We start from the raw sequence: 19104 nt of genomic DNA on the forward strand, positions 1-19104 counted from the left end.
ACTGGTATCGACTCATTTACAAATCCTTGCTAGGCAAAGCCCTGCTGTACCTACGCTCACTGGTCACTATAGGTTTACCCACCCGCAGCATAGAGTTATTGGAATGGTTATATGACTTTTTTTCGGATTGAATGGTGGTCGTCTTGCTTCCCCTAGCGCCTGTGAGCGGAAAAACCACCCTTGCAACTTTTGGCCGGCGAGTATCGCGTGATATAATATCAGGTCTCGCGATATAACATATTGCTTTAGGCACTGCACACATACACGCCCCCATCCAGGAACCGGCTAGCAAGAACAAGGTAGCGATGGAGTTTTTCACACTATCGTCATGGCTGAGCCGGCAAAAAAGAAGCAGAAAGCTAGGAAAGCATTGTCGGAGGAACGGAGAAAGAGGAAACGGCAGACTGACCGAGCAAGTTTTTACAGTATTGCCAAATGTCTATTCCAAAGCTGTAGGGGGGGCTCTATGGAGAAACCTGTGAGCAAAAAGCGAGAAAACAGCGAAGAAATTGCCAAAACGGCATAGCACCCCTTTAAATATCCTCATTACATGAAGTACTTTGTAATAATGTTTTTTTGGTATGTTTTGTTCAACACAAGTCAATGTGTCAAATGTAGTGTTATGACACAATTGAGTCATGTGTTTTTTATTGAGATAAAGAGAAGTACTGTACTTCGGCCTAATGTTTGTCTCTCTTGTACTTTTCTTCTCTTCACCAGCTCCTCTCTATATACACGGGAGAATGGGAGGCCCTTGCATTTTCAGCCCCCAGCGTTGGAGTTTGGGATGCAGTAAGTACTGTTCTCACTTCCTAGTTTAATATGACATGCCTTAACAAGCATATATGTTATTCATTTCTTTCTGAAAATGATGAAACTCTTTATTACAATAACAAAAAATATACTTAATTTCACCATCTCTCAGTCTTGAGTGATGTGGACAACTCCACTATCTTAACTTAAGTTAAAATAAGACTGGTGCTATAGTAAGTGACCTGTCCCTGTGATGAATGCCACAGCAAGGGGATATTTCATAAAGCAAGGGGCCCTTCAACCTTAAAAGAGCAGACAGGATATCCAAGTATGGCACTAAGCTCCCTTTCCCAGCATCCAGACACATACTGGAGAGGGTTGACCCCAGTCAAAAGGGTTGGGAATTTCATGGTTTCCTTCCATACTCGCAAAACCGAAAGAAAATCAGACATAATGCTGTGGTTGGACAACAGTCCCGATTGCTCCTGTTCAGAGCAAAAAGTCACAAGCAGCTTCTATTTTGTAGTATTTTGTATCATACATTTGGAATGTAGAAAGCAGGCAAATTACCAACAATCCTGATTACTGGATAAATACTGCATTATGATGTGGTAGTACTAGGCAGTATGACCAAAACTTTGTATCACGGTATTTTTTAAGATTCTGGCGGTTTCACGGTATATCACGGTATTTTCTTTCTTTTGCTTGACTGGGCCTTTTATATAGATTTATAATGGCTTATTCTACTGTCAGGAGTACATAGAATATCCCAAAAACATTTTACTAAAAGCTTTGTTTACTAAAATGACATCCACTTAAACACAGATAGTGGCAACATTTCAGTCTTGGTATTACTTGATCTCAGTGCTTCATTTGATACGGCCGACCATAACATATTACTAGACCGATTGGCAAACTGGGTTGGCATTTCTGGCTCAGTACTAAAGTGGTTTGAGTCTTATTTAAAGAATAGGGACTACTTTGTGTCTATAGGGAATTCTACATCTGAGCATACAAATTTGACGTGCGGAGTTCCCCAAGGCTCTGTTCTGGGGCCTCTCCAGTTTATCTACATGCTTCCACTGGCTCAAATTATGGAAAACAATAAAATAAGTTACCATAGTTATGCGGATGACACACAAATTTATATAACCTTATCGCCAGGGGACTATAGTGCATTGAACAAATTAACGACTGGATGTGCCAGAACGTTCTTAAATTAAATGATGAAAAAACTGAGGTGGTTGTTTTTGGAGCAAAGGAAGAACGATTAAAAGTCAGCACTCAGCTTCAAACGATAATGTTAAAAACAACAGACAAAGCCAGAAATCTTGGTGTAGTCATGGACTCAGACCTGAATTTTAACAGCCACATTAAGACAATTACAAAGTCAGCCTATTACCACCTTAAAAATATATCAAGGGTTAAAAGACTTATGTCTCAGCAGGATTTGGAAAAACTTGTCCATGCTTTTATCTTCAGTAGACTTGACTACTGTAACGGTGTCTTTACAGGTCTCCCTAAAAAAAATCAATCAGACAGCTGCAGCTGATTCAGAACGCTGCTGCTCGAGTCCTCACTAAGACCACATCACATCACTCCAGTTCTGAAGTCTCTACACTGGCTTCCAGTGCCTCAAATAATTGATTTCAAAATACTTTTGCTGGTTTATAAATCACTAAACAGTTTAGGGCCAAAATACATTTCTGATCTGCTACTACACTATGAACCACCCAGACCTCTCAGGTCGTCTGGGACAGGTCTGCTTGTTGTCCCCAGAGTCGGAACTAAACAGGGGGAAGCAGCGTTTAGTTTTTATGCTCCACATATCTGGAACAAACTCCCAGAAAACTGCAGCTCCGACGCAACTCTCAGTTCTTTTAAATCACGGCTGAAGACCTATCTTTTTGATGTTGCCTTTCTTTAAATAACTGTTCATTTCTTATACTGAAGCTGCATTGTTGACACTGTATAACAATCTATATAAGCATATAAAGAGAAATTCCTATTTTATCTGCTTTTATATATTTAACTGTTTTAACTGCTCTTCAATGTTTGTTATACTGCACTGTAACTTTTTTTCTCGTATATTTATCTGTTTTTAATTTTTTTATCTGTTTTCATGTAAAGCACTTTGAATTGCCCTGTTGCTGAAATGTGCTATACAAATAAAGCTGCCTTGCCTAAAGGGTTTGCTTGGCTCCACAACATTATACAATAATGTTATATGAAGGAGAATGCATGAAACAGTAACAGAATCTAAACAATTTTTATTGTGCAAAGTAGTAAAATAAACTTAAATCGAATGAATACACATACAAACAACTTTAACATTGTTTCCCTTTCAAAATAAAATAGTTGTAAGATAGTTCTCTGTTCTTGAATGTGCAGTAGCAACCGGAGCCTCTCCCAGCTATGTTATGCTACCTGGCTAGCTAGCAGCTATAATGTTACCCAGCATGCCGTCCGGCAGTGTAAATTTGTAAATGTAAAATTATCAGTGTTAGAAATAGTTTAAGTCTCTAATTGCTGTGTGCTATGGTGTTTATCCTGTTAAAGAGAGTTAGTTGTGGGTTATTAATTGTTTTGAAGTTACTACCATGAGTGAGAAGGGTACGCAGTTAACAGGGCTCTTGTTCTCAATTCACTCGCAGATTACTTCGGCCGTAGCGCTCTCTGCGGCAATGTATTACGGTATATGAAAAATTCACATCATACGGGAAATTAATACCGGTATACAGTATAAACCGGTATACTGCCCAGCACTATGATGTGGTTAGGAAAAGATCATGCCTGCCCATGTCCAAAAATTAGTTTGTGCTTATTAGGCAGAAACTCACAATGCAGTGTGACAAATAATCTAAAACACTGCACACTTGACCAGGTTAATAGCTGGAAAGAAAAGGAAGATAATATTTGATTAGACCACTCCAACCTAAGATCTTAAACCATCTCCTCTATAATGTTGAGCATGTACTTCAGTTGCTTAAAATAAAAGTAAAGTCAAACTCTCACATGCAAACAGAAAGTGAAAGATGCGCCAACTGAGGCTTGACAGAACACCTCAAATAAAAATGTCAAGAATGTAGAATTTCAAGGGTGTAGTTATTTTTTTTTTTATTATATACTACTCACCTTAAAGGGGTGATAGAATGATTATATAGGGTATTTTACACTGTTCCTTAAGGTCTCCTAATAGGGTATGTAACATTGGTTGGGCTGAAAATTGCCCGAATGCTATTTTATTAGGCCCTTAACAACCCTGTGAATATGGCCCTATTTGGAACAAGAGCTTTTCTTCCAAATATGGTATGCTCATGAATATTTAGATGAGCTGCGTGCTGATTGGTTTGAGCGAACCCCATAGAAACACATTATTAAATTCACTTCTGAGACTTTATTAAGTGAGAAATCAACTATATAAAGCTCAAATATGGGCCGTTTTATGAAAATTGATGGCTAATTGCAAATTTAATAAGACGTGTCGGACTTTAGGAGCTCCACACAGTCTGACGAGAAAGCGGCAACCTCCATACCCAGTGAAAGTCACCGTTTCTCGGTTACTGGATGGCCGGGGCTCGGGGCTCCGCGGAGCTCCGGAGCTGCAAGCTAGGCTATGTGTCCCATTTAATCTGGGGGAAACGATCGTTGCTACACTTTCGGCATAACTTTCGTATATTTACAGTTTGAATTTCGTCACGCTACTTGCATAACATCTACCCCAAGGTCTTATAAAGCTAACAATGGTGTCCGATTTGGATTTTATGAATTTTTGTGAACATTAGGGGTTTCGTTAGCTGCGACTGTCCCTCCAATCCTAGGTTTACAGATCGCGGCTAGTTAGCTTCACTTTCGGCATAATTAGAGTATATTTACAGTTTGAATTTTGTCACGCCACTTATATAACATCTACCCCAAGGTCTTATAAAGCTAACAATGGTGTCCGATTTCAATTTAATGCATTTTTGTGAACATTAGGGATTTCGTTAGCTGCTACTGTCCCTTCAATCCTATGAATCGCGGCTAGCTGCAGGCCCTGGAGCTCCATCAGGGCCTCTGCATTTTGTAGTCCAGTAACCCAGAACTGGTGACTTTGCGCGGGTATGGAGCGCCGCGGGCTTCCCTTCGTGACGGAGATCCAGCTAGCTCACAGCAAGCCTGGGGTCGATGAAGTAGGACATGCTGGGCGGTGAGGCAGCACCGGCCGCTGTCACGTAGCCTGCTGAGCTCCTGCTGAACTGCGACACACAGTCGGACAAAATTTGCAATTAGCCATCAATTTTCGTAAAACGGCCCATATTTGACCTCTACGTAGTTGATTTCTCGCATAAAAAAGTCTCAGAAGTGAATTTAGTAATTCAGTAGCGGACCTCTGGAGATCTGCATGACCTAGCTAGATTCAGAAGACTAAGCTGACCTCAGGTCAGTGGTGTAGCCTATGCAAATGTTGGGGCGTGACAAAGACTAGGAGTTGGGATGCTTGCGTCAGCTTCCAGCTTTGTTGAGATTCGCCCGTTTTCAGCGGCAGTTTCAAAATGTGAGATTTAGGGATAGGGGTGTCAATGGGATTTTGAGCTTCTATGTATGTCCTATTTACCCACCGAACTGTCGTTATTCAACTATGACGAGGTAAAATCGGTTTTGCATTCTATCACCCCTTTAAATTGTCTGCCTAAATCACAACAAAGGACTTTAATTTTGTGTTCAAAAGTACTGAAATTGATGCTGAATTTGCACTTCTTTCTTTATATTAAATGTTTTGACTCGAGACATACATTTTAGATGATGATGAAATATTTAAGGCTGTGTTGAGAGACCCTTAATTATGACGCTGTTCTGTCTGTCTTTACAGGCCGCTGGGGCTGCCAAGAGCTGAAACCATATATATACACAACCCCAGCCAGGAAGTTCCTGTGACACTGCTGTCAATGTTTACATCCAGCAGGCATTTTTACATACCTTTCTTTCACAGAAGAGTAAGTGTATGTGTGTCAGTGTTTGTAAACCTTTAGCTGCACTATATATTCACAAGTAATACTGTTAAAGTATTAATTTGGTGTCTTGTTCTTTTGTAGAAATGTCTGAAACTTGTCTGAACTTCTCATGTTTTGCTCTCTGTCCGTAGGTGATCCCTCCCAGAGGGAAGGCATCTTTTAAACTTATTTTCCTCCCGTCTGAGGAGGGCAATGTAGAAAACACATTATTTATAAACACATCGGCCCATGGGCTGCTGTCATACCAGGTCAGTTTCATCAATACACCTCCTGCTGTAAAGACTCAGATCATGTTCTGTTAACACAATGGTGAAGTCCCACATCATAATGCAAGTGGTCCTTTTCCCTCAGCTTTTATCTCCAGATAGTGAAGTGAAAGCTGCTCACATGTTGGATGTGTTACCACAATGTGTGTCCCTGCTTTGACAGAGTTTACAAATCAAACTTCAATCATATCAAAATTTCTTTTTCGTTAAGAATTTGTGATCCAAAACAGCACCAGACCAGACTGCTAGTTTAATGCTGCTCATAGCATAGCTGGCAACCACCATGTTTGTTTTCACTTTTCATCCCGCAATCACATACTCCTAAACAAAGGAAGTCAAAAACACAGTTGTTTATGCTAAAAGAAAATCATGTTGGACTTTTGTTTCAGATTAACTGGTGTTGACCCCGCATTGCGTGATCAGGACCTAAAACGAAAGAAAAGTAAAAGTAGATCACTGCGAAACTAGTAGAAACATTCAGAAAAGGTTTCACACAACCGGTGCTTTTGTTCTTACAGCTGCTATTATGACATTAGTTAACGTTTTTGTCTTTACTTCATCTTTTGGAGAATAATAATAATAGTTTGGAAATGTGCATTCACATACTTCAAACTGCTGTATCCTCTTACTTGGATTCCAGTCCCAGAGTCTGCCTTGTTAGTCCACCCCAACTGGTTGTGCTACCACTTTAGGGTTTATCAGACCTCTTCAATTTCACAGGCATTGGTCACTGCTTGGTGATAGTTATGTCTTTCCACTTTCAACTTACGTCTGTAACATGCTTTTTGCATGTTCATAAGGAGCAGTTAATGTTTGGCCTGAGAAAACTGAACCTCTGCGACAGAATTCAGTTGTTAGTCAACTGCGATGGAACCAAAGCAAATACGAATTACCTATATAGATTGGCTCGAATTACATTAGGAGTGTGTGTTATGTTGATGTGAGTTTTGCACCACAGTGCTTCTCACATGTAGCTTATAAATGGCAAGCAAACACGCCCAGACACGCAGACACTTGGACTCCCATGCACTGCCTCCAACAGTGCCACTCCCTTCACGTGCCTCAAATACATGTAAATGTTTTCAGTCATTCGCTTGTTTTTTTTATGTTGCCAGTGAGATCAACAACGCAGATCTGCATTTTTCTCAAACCTATATCTCTCGACTAATTGTACAGTCATTATCTTTCCTTTCATTCCCTTTTCTGAACAATTGAAATAATGGTGCCATAAACTTATGTTTTTATATAACTAAAAGTGTTTTGTGCTCAATACTACGCCTGATGGTTGGTCCTCAGGAAACAAGTGAAAAATACTTGAATACAAATGAATTTCTTTGGGAAATGATACACTCTTTGTTGTGCTACATTATTGAGAACTTGCATTCTTTTTCTTTATTCGTAATCACAAACATCATCTACCATGTTACAAACTGCTCCAAAAGTTCAGTTTGGGCCCACTAACCAACACTACTCCTTTTGTTTGCCTTTTTGCTGCCTGGCCTTAATATAATGCATATGGTGTTGAGAATCCTTTTTATAAATGTTAACTGTTCCTTTTCCAGGTATTTGGTGTGGGGGTTCACCGGGATTCATTAAAGTCTGTCCAAAGTAAGGATAGTCTGCTAGTATTCCCTCACATCCAGAGCATTAAGCTGACCCAAACTCAGGTATGTATTTAAATGTCTCTGTTTGTTTGTGCAGGCCATACATAGTAGTGACTAACGTGTCATCATTGGAAACGGCTGATTTCCCCTTTCCTGCCAGCCCTGATAACAGACGCCTGCATACTAACAAATAGAGGCTTTGTGATACACACTGACAAGCTCTTGCTGTCACTTTTTTTCCTGCCCAAAACTGTAAACATGTGCCTGCAGAGTATAACCACAAACTGTCCATTTAAAATGACATACTTTGTACAATTATTCATTTGTAAACGCTATCAAAGCCATGAAAACCAATGGCAAATTGGTGCACGGAGCTGCATTGAAAGTGTGTGAGAAGCGATCTGAAAGAAGTCCTCGCCTCCACAACAGGAAGTGGGGTGGCGGTTGCAAAATGTCAGCTTGCCAAGTGCAGAGACTTTAGCTCTCATAATCCCTCAGACTGCTGCTTGTGCTGAATGCAGACGTTTGTCCTCTCAGCAAGCTCCCCACGTTTTAACATATGGGTAACAAAAACACTCTCCACCTATACAGTATACTTATCATCAAGTTGGTGTTTCATATTCGTATTGTGTCAGTTTTTTTTCTTCTTTTTTGCATTCCTGCTTCAAATCACACATACTGTTTAAGCTGATACTTTGTTCCACAAAGCGTTGTCTGTTAGTTGGATTTTTTTTTGAAGTTATAAAGTAGGTGTTATGTGTGATCACACTTTGTGCCTATTATTTTTTATTTTACCTTTTATTTTGCCAGGAGTATTCCCATTGAGATTCAGAATATTTTCTACAAGAGTGTCCTTGCTAAGACAGCAGCAAAGATTACACCAAACGATAAATTAGTGTTCAGTAATAGGACATGGACATTGAGTGGTCAAATATCCCTTAATTCTGTTTTTTTAAATATTCCATATTAATAAAATAATCAAGTTTAAAGTGACTCTGTAGCTCACACCAAGATGAGGGTGCAACAACTTTAAAAGCACAGTTATCAATCGCGCCTTCTTCTACTAGACACTTCTGCTGACATTTTAATATATGTCGATGGTGTCGAGCGTTTAGTGTCATATCTGACAGCCTTTTACACAGGTTTAAATGTAGATGCAATACATGTGGATCCAATATACCCCCTTGCAAAGTCCACGATGATCAACATTTGTATTAGTGATTCCCTGGGCAATGTTTAAAACCATGTTTAAAGATTGCAGGAGTTGACAATGTGTTCCTTGAATCTTAATAATGTGCAGTACATGGCTAGCTCCACTAGAGTTTAGTCATGTGGGGCCTTGTAGTAGCCACTGATGTGTGTGTGTGTGTGTGTGTGTGTGTGTGTGTGTGTGTAAAGATGACCACTCAACTTGTTGATGTTTCTACATATCATTTAATGCTTACATTGATCTTTTAACGCCATAATTGCATGTTCTGTCATGCTGTTTCTCCTGCAGGAAGATGCCTCCAACATCACTATACTGGGTCTACTCCTGGAGTGCAGCTTACCGAAGAGTTTACTTAACAATCCTCAGGTACTTGAAAATCCCCTCTGCACATGTTGGAATTAGTATTTGTATCTTGTGTAGTTTTTCTACCAAAAAAGGTCCAATTACCTTAAATTCTTAAAATTACATTTACTCCTACAAATAGTCAAATATTTATCATTTCAAAGGTTAAGCTGCTGGACACAATATGTCTCCTCCTTCACTGTAGAGTCAAATCTCAGTGTATGTAAACCGGTGGTTTTAGGTTTCCACATCACACCTGTGTGTAAAATGCATACAGGATCACAATTGCTTTTCAAACTAGTTGTGCTGTTATGGAGACAGAGGGACCCAGATACTCTGCAGTCTTGAAACAACACAAATTTTATTAATTTCTCTGAATTACACTTGTCAATAAAAACATTCTTGAATTTGCAAGCAGTCAGAGCATGAGAAGGTAGGGCATAGGTTAGACGTTAAGGAAAAACACAGAAGTAGAAAGGAGAGCAATTAACAAGTACTTTTTGTGATGTATGATCTTTCATCATTTTTAGCTTGTTCCTCCTTCACAGTGAATAGTGAGTCCTTCTCTCTCCTCTCGTCACGCCCACTCCTCTGAGCAGAAGGCCAGCTAGTCTAAGACTTAAACAGACAGCCGGGCTTGTCATCAGAGCGCCTTCTGTTTCCTCCAGAACCCCTGAGGAGGGCGATGTCTCTTGCCAGACTTTTAATTGCCTTCTCAAGAGACTGTAATTGACGCAGGACTCCCAGTGCTCATGTGGCACAATACGCATGATGCAAGAGGCAGTTGCAGACAACCTTACTATGATGTCATAATTATGCAAACTGAAATCACCCTGGCGTTCTGTTGCGTGAGTTTTCCAGCGGCTCATATCCAAGAACAACACCTGCTCCTCCGTTCCTTTTTTAAGACTTTGCTAGCATAATCAGGAACTGGGTTTTGGTCAGTGTCAATACTGCTCACAGATTAAATGAGCCTTACGGGAAGTTAGCACTAGGCTTGGTTTCAAGGGATTAGGTTTGCTATTGCATCATTGAGCCCCCATGGCACCAAGGCAGGGCTTCTGTCTACAGGTCGCCAAGTCCTGATTCGCCCCCTGAGACCAGTCCTGGTTTGCAGTGAGATTTGCACCAGTACTGACTTATCAGCTACAAGAGGGTGTTAGTCACAGGATGGGGTGGGGAGGGTTAGGAGTAGTAGGAGGGTTAGGAGTAGTAGTAAGTTACTACCTGCTTGTTTCTGCCTGTCACTGTATAGCAAATAAGTGGTTACTCTGTCTATCAGAGCGAAGAAAATAATTCACTTTTATCATACATTCTGTCTCTTTAACATCCAAATTGGCCTTTTTTGTTTGTCTTTTATCTTTGTTAGTTTCTGTTCCTCTTTACTAAAGTTCTCAAATTACTCCTCATTGTCATCATGCTTGTCCTTCTGTTTGATGCGTGACTGGTATGTCTTTCCTGTCCCGTCCCAGGGGTCTTGCCTCGAGAGTGAAGAGCGCCTCAGTCTGCAGATTAATCTGTCAGCACGTGATGACCGGCCCACTGACCTGGACAAGCTCAAGCCTTACGTCATTGAGCACATTTTGGTGTTGCTGATGGCCCCCGCTGCTGGACAGGCTGCCGTAGGTGGGTTTGTTTGACCTGTCTGACCCAATGTCTGCAGGCAAATGAGCTGTGGTAATGTGACAGCACTGCACAGTGTCACTTAAATATACCGCACAGCTCGATAGTGACTGACACTAGTGTACTGCTTCTTCTTCAAACTCCACTCAAATGACCTCAGAAAATGTCTTGTCTTTTGGACAAATTTCTGTGGTGGACCGCTATTGAAGCAAAAGTTAAAATAGTGTTCATATTTTGATGCTAGAGGTAGACTTAAAGAGGCTCTCTGAAATTGTATGTGCCTGCTTTCTCCTTTCTCCTGAATCTTGTTTACTTTGACTCTGGGGAAAAGATTAGATGAATATGCTGCTGTCAGATGAGGATAAATATAAAAAGACATCAGTTCTGCTTTCCTGGGCTTACTGTCCAGAGTAACTCCAAAGCTAAAGATCAAATGAAATCGGATGCATTGGTGTACACTTACTGCAAATAGTTTTATCATGATTGCTCACATAGGCTTTGCATATGTTGATAAACCACATTAGCAAACAAACTTTGTCATCTTTCATTTTCACTTTGTATCATGACGTTGCTCAAGAGATCATCTGTCTCTGCAAGTAGGGAGACCTTTAAATAGCAGAAAATGGTCGATTTGTACATGCATCAGGATCACATATATTTTCTCCTGTACTGTACATATATATGTACACTGCTTTTATTTGTCTGAACATTTTAAACAGGGGAACAAAAAATAGGAGTTTATATGTTGAATTCTGGAGACAAGAAGCTCTATGTAAAGGTGAGGTGTTTTTCTTTCTTTTGCTATATTATAGATATTACAGGTCGAAATGTATAGGCTATGACAAGACATTTATCTCTCCAGGACATGCAGGTGCTATCAAAAGTGGAGGCCAGTCTGGAATTTAATCCGGTTCTTCTGAGACCAGAGGCAAAAAACTTCACTGAAGTGGCTACACTTGCCTGCAGAGGTGAATACATATTTCAATTCAAGTCACTTCTTCTCAATTCACCTAATGTCTTGTAAGGGCAATTGCATTTGACCCAAACTTCCTGCAATATTTTTTATATCAGGTTCATTGCCAGGCAACGGAGGGAAATGCATGAATCATATCAGTTTGAAAATTCTGGGAAACCGGACAGCCTACAGCTTCCCTGGACTGCATATCACACACAGGTAAATGTTGTGACCTTTGCCATTTTACACTCAAGTTGCCCGAAGAAACCATTAGAATTAAGCAAAGCTTCCCTTTGTTTGAAAACACTGGCTGTAGTTAGCGACAAGCACCTGGAAGTACACATTTTTATTGTCTCTGTTGTCCATTACAGACATTGATAAAAGGCTCATGAAGTGTCATTAACAAGTGATACTGAATAATTAGGGAAAAAAAGCATACCTTTATTAGTCCCTCGAGGGGGAAATTCAATTTTTTCACTCTGTTGTTTTACACATTACACACACAGGCCCGAAACACATACACATAGGCAGAGCAATGGGGGCTGCCTGTTGACAGGTGACCCGAGCAGTTGGGAGTTTGCTGCCTTGCTCAAGTGCACCTCAACAGTGCGAACTGGCACATCTCCGGCTACCCAATCCACACTCCATACTTGTTCTGCACAGGGACTTGAACCTGCGACCCTCTGGTTCCCACAGACTGAACTACTGCTGCCCCCATACAATAACTTAGTATTTTGTCATTCCGTTGCTTCTTTCTGCAGAAGGACCATGGGGGATTTGTTCAGCCTGTTCCAGGTGAAACAAAGAGATGCAGACCAGTTGGATCTGTGGCTGACAAACTCCCTCCTGCCCATCACTCTGAAGAATGCCAGCCTCTCACAGAAGCTGCAGGGAGTAATGAAGGTATGCAGCACTGCCTTGTGTAATGAAAGGAAGCAGATCTGATTAAATGATGATATAATGGTGATCATTAGACTTCCTCTTACCTAATGCCAAGTGCATTCTGACACACTGCACTTCACCCTCTTATCATAAGGATCCCAAGTTCAGGAGAGGATTTGACACTAATGTCTCTGCTGCCCCTTGTCTGTCAGGTGATGAACTTCAGTGCTCCATTGACAGTTCCCCAGGGCTGCTGGCATGTCCTGTCCCTCAAGCTGCTCAGCAGGGCCTTGCCTGCCAACCAGGGGTTCACCCTGTGTCTGCATACCAGCCTGGGCACAGCCCTACACATTCCCCTTTACTTTCACTCCTCTCCTTTTAAGGTAAAATACCAGTCATTGTGGCTACAGTAGTGTGTTGGGTTGTGTACCCCTATACAGGATCAGATGTGGTAATAGATGATGTGTCTGTCAGCAGGGGGAAGTTGTGTTTGAGGCGGAACAAGAGTGTGGACGACCTTGCCCTCTCAGATTGTCTGAAACAGGTGGGACATGACACTTCAAACCTCTGTGAAAGAAAAAAAAGTCATAATCTGAGTTTTTTAGTGTTCATTTATTAATTTATAATTCTTTCTAATATCCCATCAGGCCGTTCTGAGTGGCAGCGTTCCCTCCTCCCCGAGTTTTCCCCCTCGTCTTGGGCCATAGACAGCAAACTAGCTGCTGAGCTCTGTTCTCGATGGCAGAGCCACAAAGACAAACTGTCTTGCAGGTCAGTCAACACACAGCTTTCTTTTTCATGCTATTGTGTGTCTTGTAAAGCATCATTACACACCATTAACATCATTAATCATGTAAATCCTTTTGTCTTCTCAGGTGGCCCAGACTCCCTGTAGAGACGTCCTCTCCTCTGGACTTTGGTGCTACACCCATCAATGAGAGCAAGGTGGGCAACACCTAATGACTTGTCACTAAAAATGGTGTACTCACAGTAAGTGACATTTGTCTGCAGCAAAAAGAAAACACTTGTTATTTGTTCCAGGTGAAGACGTTCATGCTGAAGAATCCTTCCTCTTCAGTAGTTTCTGTAGAGATACGAATCCTCTCCCAGTACCCAGCCCCCCTAGAGGCTTTGGACCTCCTAAACAAATGGTACGCTGTCAAAAGTATATGTTTGATATTGCAAAGAGTTATTATTATTCCCATTCTGTTTGGAGTTGTATAGCATGTTGCTCCAGCACATCCCTCAAGTTGATTTGTCAAAACGTTTTTTTTTTCTCTGTTTTGATTGGCAGGTTTAATATCAGCCCCCTTTCTGTCAACATCAGCACTACAGAGTTTTATCTGTTGGCTTCCCCCCCCAAGGTAAATCCTGAGAACACATCTGGGAAATAAAGTTGTTGCACGGTTTAATCTTTTTATTTTTTTATTTTATTTTTATTTACTCATCAATCTTTGGCTCCCAAACGTTAGTGTTTCATTGAACGCATTGACAACGCTGTCATTGTTGTGCTTCAGTCTTACCAATGTTGCTTTCCCTCCAAACCTTTTTCCCCCTCCGTCCTCTGTTTGCGTGCAGGCGGGTGAGAACGTGGAGGACATAACGGGGGAGGGTGTCCTGCGTCTGCTGCTGAAGCCCTGGGAGGCCAGAGAAGTTGCTGTGGTCTTTACTCCCTCTGAACACAAACCCACCACTACCATTCTCATCATCAGGTACTGATTCCTATTCTTAAGATGAGTTTCATAATGGCGGAGGATTTTTGGAAGAACATTGGAAGAGATGTTTCGCAATAGTGGAGAATTTCGGAGACCTTTTTCACGGCCGATGTTTTGACTTAGTAGGTGTCATAGTAGGAAAAGCACAGGTGTTTCTAATAACGGTAACGATGGCTCTGTTCTGTTCAAGCGTTCCAGTAAGCCATAACAGTGAGACAGCATGCACAACACCAGGACCTTAAACTCAAAGCAGCTAAATGGAATTCAGGAAGAAATGACATTCATGACATCATTCATTTTTTATTATTTACACCTGTGTTTTTCCCACTGTGATAATGTTAAAATGCTGTCCTTGAAAAGGGCCTATTGCCTACCAATTTTAGGCATCTGCGTTCCTGCTAAAGTGCAGCGTGTATCACAGGAATTACTTTATGTATTCATTTTTATTTTATTACAGGGTGAAAATCTGAATAAATCCAACAACAAAAAATTAAATAGTAGTTGGACTTACAGTCAGGTCCATAAATATTGGGACATCAACACAATTCTAATCTTTTTGGCTCTATACACCACCACAATGGAGTTGAAATGAAACGAACAAGATGTGCTTTAACTGCAGACTTTCAGCTTTAATTTGAGGGTATTTACATCCAAATCAGGTGAACGGTGTAGGAATTACAACAGTTTGTATATGTGCCTCCCACTTTTTAAGGGACCAAAAGTAATGGGACAATTGGCTGCTCAGCTGTTCCATGGCCAGGTGTGTGTTATTCCCTCATTATCCCATTTACAAGGAGCAGATAAAAGGTCCAGAGTTCATTTCAGGTGTGCTATTTGCATTTGGAATCTGTTGCTGTCAACTCTCAATATGAGATCCAAAGAGCTGTCACTATCAGTGAAGCAAGCCATCATTAGGCTGAAAAATCTAAACAAACCCATCAGAGAGATAGCAAAAACATTAGGTGTGGCCAAATCAACTGTTTGGAACATTCTTAAAAAGAAAGAACGCACCGGTGCATTCAGCAACACCAAAAGACCCGGAAGACCACGGAAAACAACTGTGGTGGATGACCGAAGAATACTTTCCCTGGTGAAGAAAACACCCTTCACAACAGTTGGCCAGATCAAGAACACTCTCCAGGAGGTAGGTGTATGTGTGTCAAAGTCAACAATCAAGAGAAGACTTCACCAGAGTGAATACAGAGGGTTCACTACAAGATGTAAACCATTGGTGAGCCTCAAAAACAGGAAGGCCAGATTAGAGTTTGCCAAACAACATCTAAAAAAGCCTTCACATTTCTGGAACAACATCCTATGGACAGATGAGACAAAGATCAACTTGTACCAGAGTGATGGGAAGAGAAGAGTATGGAGAAGGAAAGGAACTGCTCATGATCCAAAGCATACCACCTCATCAGTGAAGTATGGTGGTGGTAGTGTCATGGCGTGGGCATGACACTACTTCTCTTGTATTTATTGATGATGTGACTGCTGACAAAAGCAGCAGGATGAATTCTGAAGTGTTTCGGGCAATATTATCTGCTCATATTCAGCCAAATGCTTCAGAACTCATTGGACGGTGCTTCACAGTGCAGATGGACAATGACCCGAAGCATACTGCGAAAGCAACCAAAGAGTTTTTTAAGGGAAAGAAGTGGAATGTTATGCAATGGCCAAGTCAATCACCTGACCTGAATCCGATTGAGCATGCATTTCACTTGCTGAAGACAAAACTGAAGGGAAAATGCCCCAAGAACAAGCAGGAACTGAAGACAGTTGCAGTAGAGGCCTGGCAGAGCATCACCAGGGATGAAACCCAGCGTCTGGTGAGGTCTATGCGTTCCAGACTTCAGGCTGTAATTGAATGCAAAGGCTTTGCAACCAAGTATTAAAAAGTGAAAGTTTGATTTATGATTGTTAATCTGTCCCATTACTTTTGGTTCCTTAAAAAGTGGGAGGCACATATACAAACTGTTGTAATTCCTACACCGTTCACCTGATTTGGATGTAAATACCCTCAAATTAAAGCTGAAAGTCTGCAGTTAAAGCACATCTTCATTTCATTTCAACTCCATTGTGGTGGTGTATAGAGCCAAAAAGATTAGAATTGTGTCGATGTCCCAATATTTATGGACCTGACTGTAGTTGGCCCTTTATTGTGATATCAGGAACACATTTTGTTACTGAAGCATGTTTTAATCAAGCATGTTGAGTGCAATGTTAGTTTTGTGAAACATTGTCTTTGTTTGTCTCTTTTTTAACCGTGTTTCAGGAACAACCTGACAGTGTTTGACATGATGACGGTGCAGGGCCACGGGGCCAAAGAGCTGCTGAGAGTCGGAGGCAAACTGCCCGGCCCGGGAGCCTCTCTGCGCTTCAATGTTCCTCAATCAACTCTAATGGAGTGTCGTGACGGTGAGATTAATGGTTAAACTCAATATCATTACATGTTAGGTAATAAAGTGTATTGGTACATATTCACTTTAAACAGAAAGATAAGGCAATCAAACACACAAAACTTAAACGTTACTGCTTGTCACTCCTAGGCCTGCGCACCAACAAGCCACTTTTCGCCATCAGAAAGAGTTTCAAGGTGGAGAATGCAGGAGAGCTTCCTCTGACAGTCATGTCAATGAATATTAATGGATATAAGTGTCAGGGATTTGGCTTTGAGGTCTTGCAGTGTCGCCCCTTCAGCCTGGACCACAACACCTCCTCTGAGATCACCATCGCGTAAGTGCCTGCTTTATTGGTTTACCTAGGATTTCTTTTTTACTGTTGTCACTTAATATATAAATCATGTTGTCATTAACTTTTACATTTCTGCATATTAGTTAGATTTAAAATGGATAAGGGATTTTATCTGCGCCTGTATGTTGGTAATCTATTATTCAACTTTTGGCTGTGCCCACATCTGTTCAGTCATGTTCTGCTTTTTTTATCTTCCTCTTTTACACGCGATATGTCATAATATACATTTCTCTTCCTTATTATCTTCTTGTTCTGTCTCTTTCTATGTCCATTTCTTTGTCTCTCACTGTCTCTACCTGTCTGTGTCCCCAGCTTCACCCCAGACTTCACCTCATCCTGGGTGATCCGGGACCTCACTCTGGTGACATCACGCGGCACCTCTTTCCCTTTCACCCTCAATGTGACGCTGCCCCACCACATGTTGCCTCTGTGCGCTCAGGTGGTCCCTGGCCCCAGCTGGGAAGAATCTTTCTGGATGGTCACCCTGGTCTTCACATGGTTAGTACCTTTTTTAGTGTTTGTTGTAGAAATAATCTGTTGAATGACATTATGTCGAGTTCATTTTTTTCCACACAAAAAAAGATATGCAAGTATGGAGATCCCACAGGTTACTCCTCTCTCTATTTGTCAAACTACTCTTTGTTATGAACATGATAACTAGCTAACATGAGAAAAAAAGACAAAGCCACACAAACAACCAATCAGCTAACCGCTAGCATGCTAGCAGTTAGCCCCCTCGTTTCGTCTACTGACGTAGAAAGCCCTGCAGATTTTGAACAGCTCACCCGGAGACTGAAGGCAGGACACATTCAGAAACCATATCTCACTCAAAACAGCATGGATGTTTTTTTTTCCAAGTTTGTATGCGTGTGGAAGCACCAGAGACACAAAATAACACCCCAAATCCCAGATATCTTTTCATAATATGGGCACTTTAACGGAGGGGTCAGAAGAAGAAAAGTTGCCGCTAATGCTCCTTTACTGATCAGAGTTGGACATTTATATTAAAGAAAGAATATTCTAATATTAGTTGAACTATTCACAGTAGTAAGTCATTATTGTTTTGTGTGTGTATTGGAGGTGTAACACATTGTCTGTTGTATCTGTTTGTGTTTCAGCTTCTCCCTGTTTGGTGTGTGTCTGATGGCCATCCATCAGGCCCAGTATATCCTGACTGAGTTCTCCACACCCAGCATCAGGAGCAACCACAACTCTGTCCTCTCCCGGGATAGCGGTCTCGTCAATAATATAGCACCCAATGGAGTAAAGTATGTCCAATGTTTTTCAGTAATTTGTATGCACTGTGTAGAGACTGTTAACTATTGCATAACACAACTACTGCAAGTGGATTTAAATACTTTTTGTGTCTTGTTTGTGCAGTAAAACAAAGGGCAGTTGTAAGAGCTATGTGGACACCTGTCACACCTCAGACAAAGGTAAGGGGCGTGGCTCTCCAGCCTTGGCTAACAGCCCCGCCCCACGTCCTCAATCATCCTCAAAGAGGGGCTCCTTAACCACCACGTCCCAACCACAAAAGAAACACAAGGTTTCACTCTATTACACCAAATACAAGTCAAGCTCGTCCACAGCGGCGTCTGATGCTGTGACAATGGACGAAGAGCATGAAGACCTGACACCGGACCCTCCCCTGACCCCAGACCCCGATATCTGCAACAACAACGAACCAGCTTTCATCAGTGAGATGGATAAAAAGACAACCGCAGAAGACCCCCACATCACTATAGAAGATAGAGTGCCAGCAGCAGTTATGTTTCCCATGGAAATGCCTGCTGGTTTCCCAGATAACGTCACAGTGGGTCCAGGACCTAGACCCGGCCTGTTGGTGTGCAGTCCTGTAGAGAAGAGCTGCACTGAGCACTATGCAGAGAAGATCAACTCTGAGAAAAGGGACAGCTCTGAAATGGAGGTAAGGAAGGTGCTGGAATTTACTACGCCTGTACTCTGTTCAATTTGGTGTCTTTTGCAAAGCTTATAATACCAATGGCTTC

General features: G+C 41.4%; 1 protein-coding gene across 2 annotated transcripts in view; it reads left to right on the plus strand.

Moving 5' to 3' along the window:
- Positions 1-19104, plus strand: part of tmem131l (transmembrane 131 like) — a 43985-nt gene that overhangs the window by 17405 nt on the left and 7476 nt on the right. Inside the window, exons 4-25 of one of the 2 annotated variants that reach the window (XM_078263763.1) lie at positions 721-792; positions 5606-5729; positions 5879-5995; positions 7576-7680; positions 9116-9193; positions 10642-10795; positions 11512-11570; positions 11655-11760; positions 11864-11966; positions 12509-12650; positions 12842-13012; positions 13104-13173; positions 13277-13400; positions 13505-13574; positions 13671-13780; positions 13924-13993; positions 14208-14341; positions 16617-16759; positions 16891-17077; positions 17408-17593; positions 18214-18363; positions 18476-19022. In XM_078263763.1, the coding sequence (XP_078119889.1) occupies positions 721-792; positions 5606-5729; positions 5879-5995; positions 7576-7680; positions 9116-9193; positions 10642-10795; positions 11512-11570; positions 11655-11760; positions 11864-11966; positions 12509-12650; positions 12842-13012; positions 13104-13173; positions 13277-13400; positions 13505-13574; positions 13671-13780; positions 13924-13993; positions 14208-14341; positions 16617-16759; positions 16891-17077; positions 17408-17593; positions 18214-18363; positions 18476-19022 (3022 nt within the window). The remainder of the gene's footprint in view (positions 1-720; positions 793-5605; positions 5730-5878; positions 5996-7575; positions 7681-9115; positions 9194-10641; positions 10796-11511; positions 11571-11654; positions 11761-11863; positions 11967-12508; positions 12651-12841; positions 13013-13103; positions 13174-13276; positions 13401-13504; positions 13575-13670; positions 13781-13923; positions 13994-14207; positions 14342-16616; positions 16760-16890; positions 17078-17407; positions 17594-18213; positions 18364-18475; positions 19023-19104) is intronic. The other variant, XM_078263771.1, reaches the window with a different exon arrangement.

Source organism: Sander vitreus, chromosome 2 (genome assembly GCF_031162955.1).
Source record: "Sander vitreus isolate 19-12246 chromosome 2, sanVit1, whole genome shotgun sequence".
Classification (NCBI taxonomy): domain Eukaryota; kingdom Metazoa; phylum Chordata; class Actinopteri; order Perciformes; family Percidae; genus Sander; species Sander vitreus.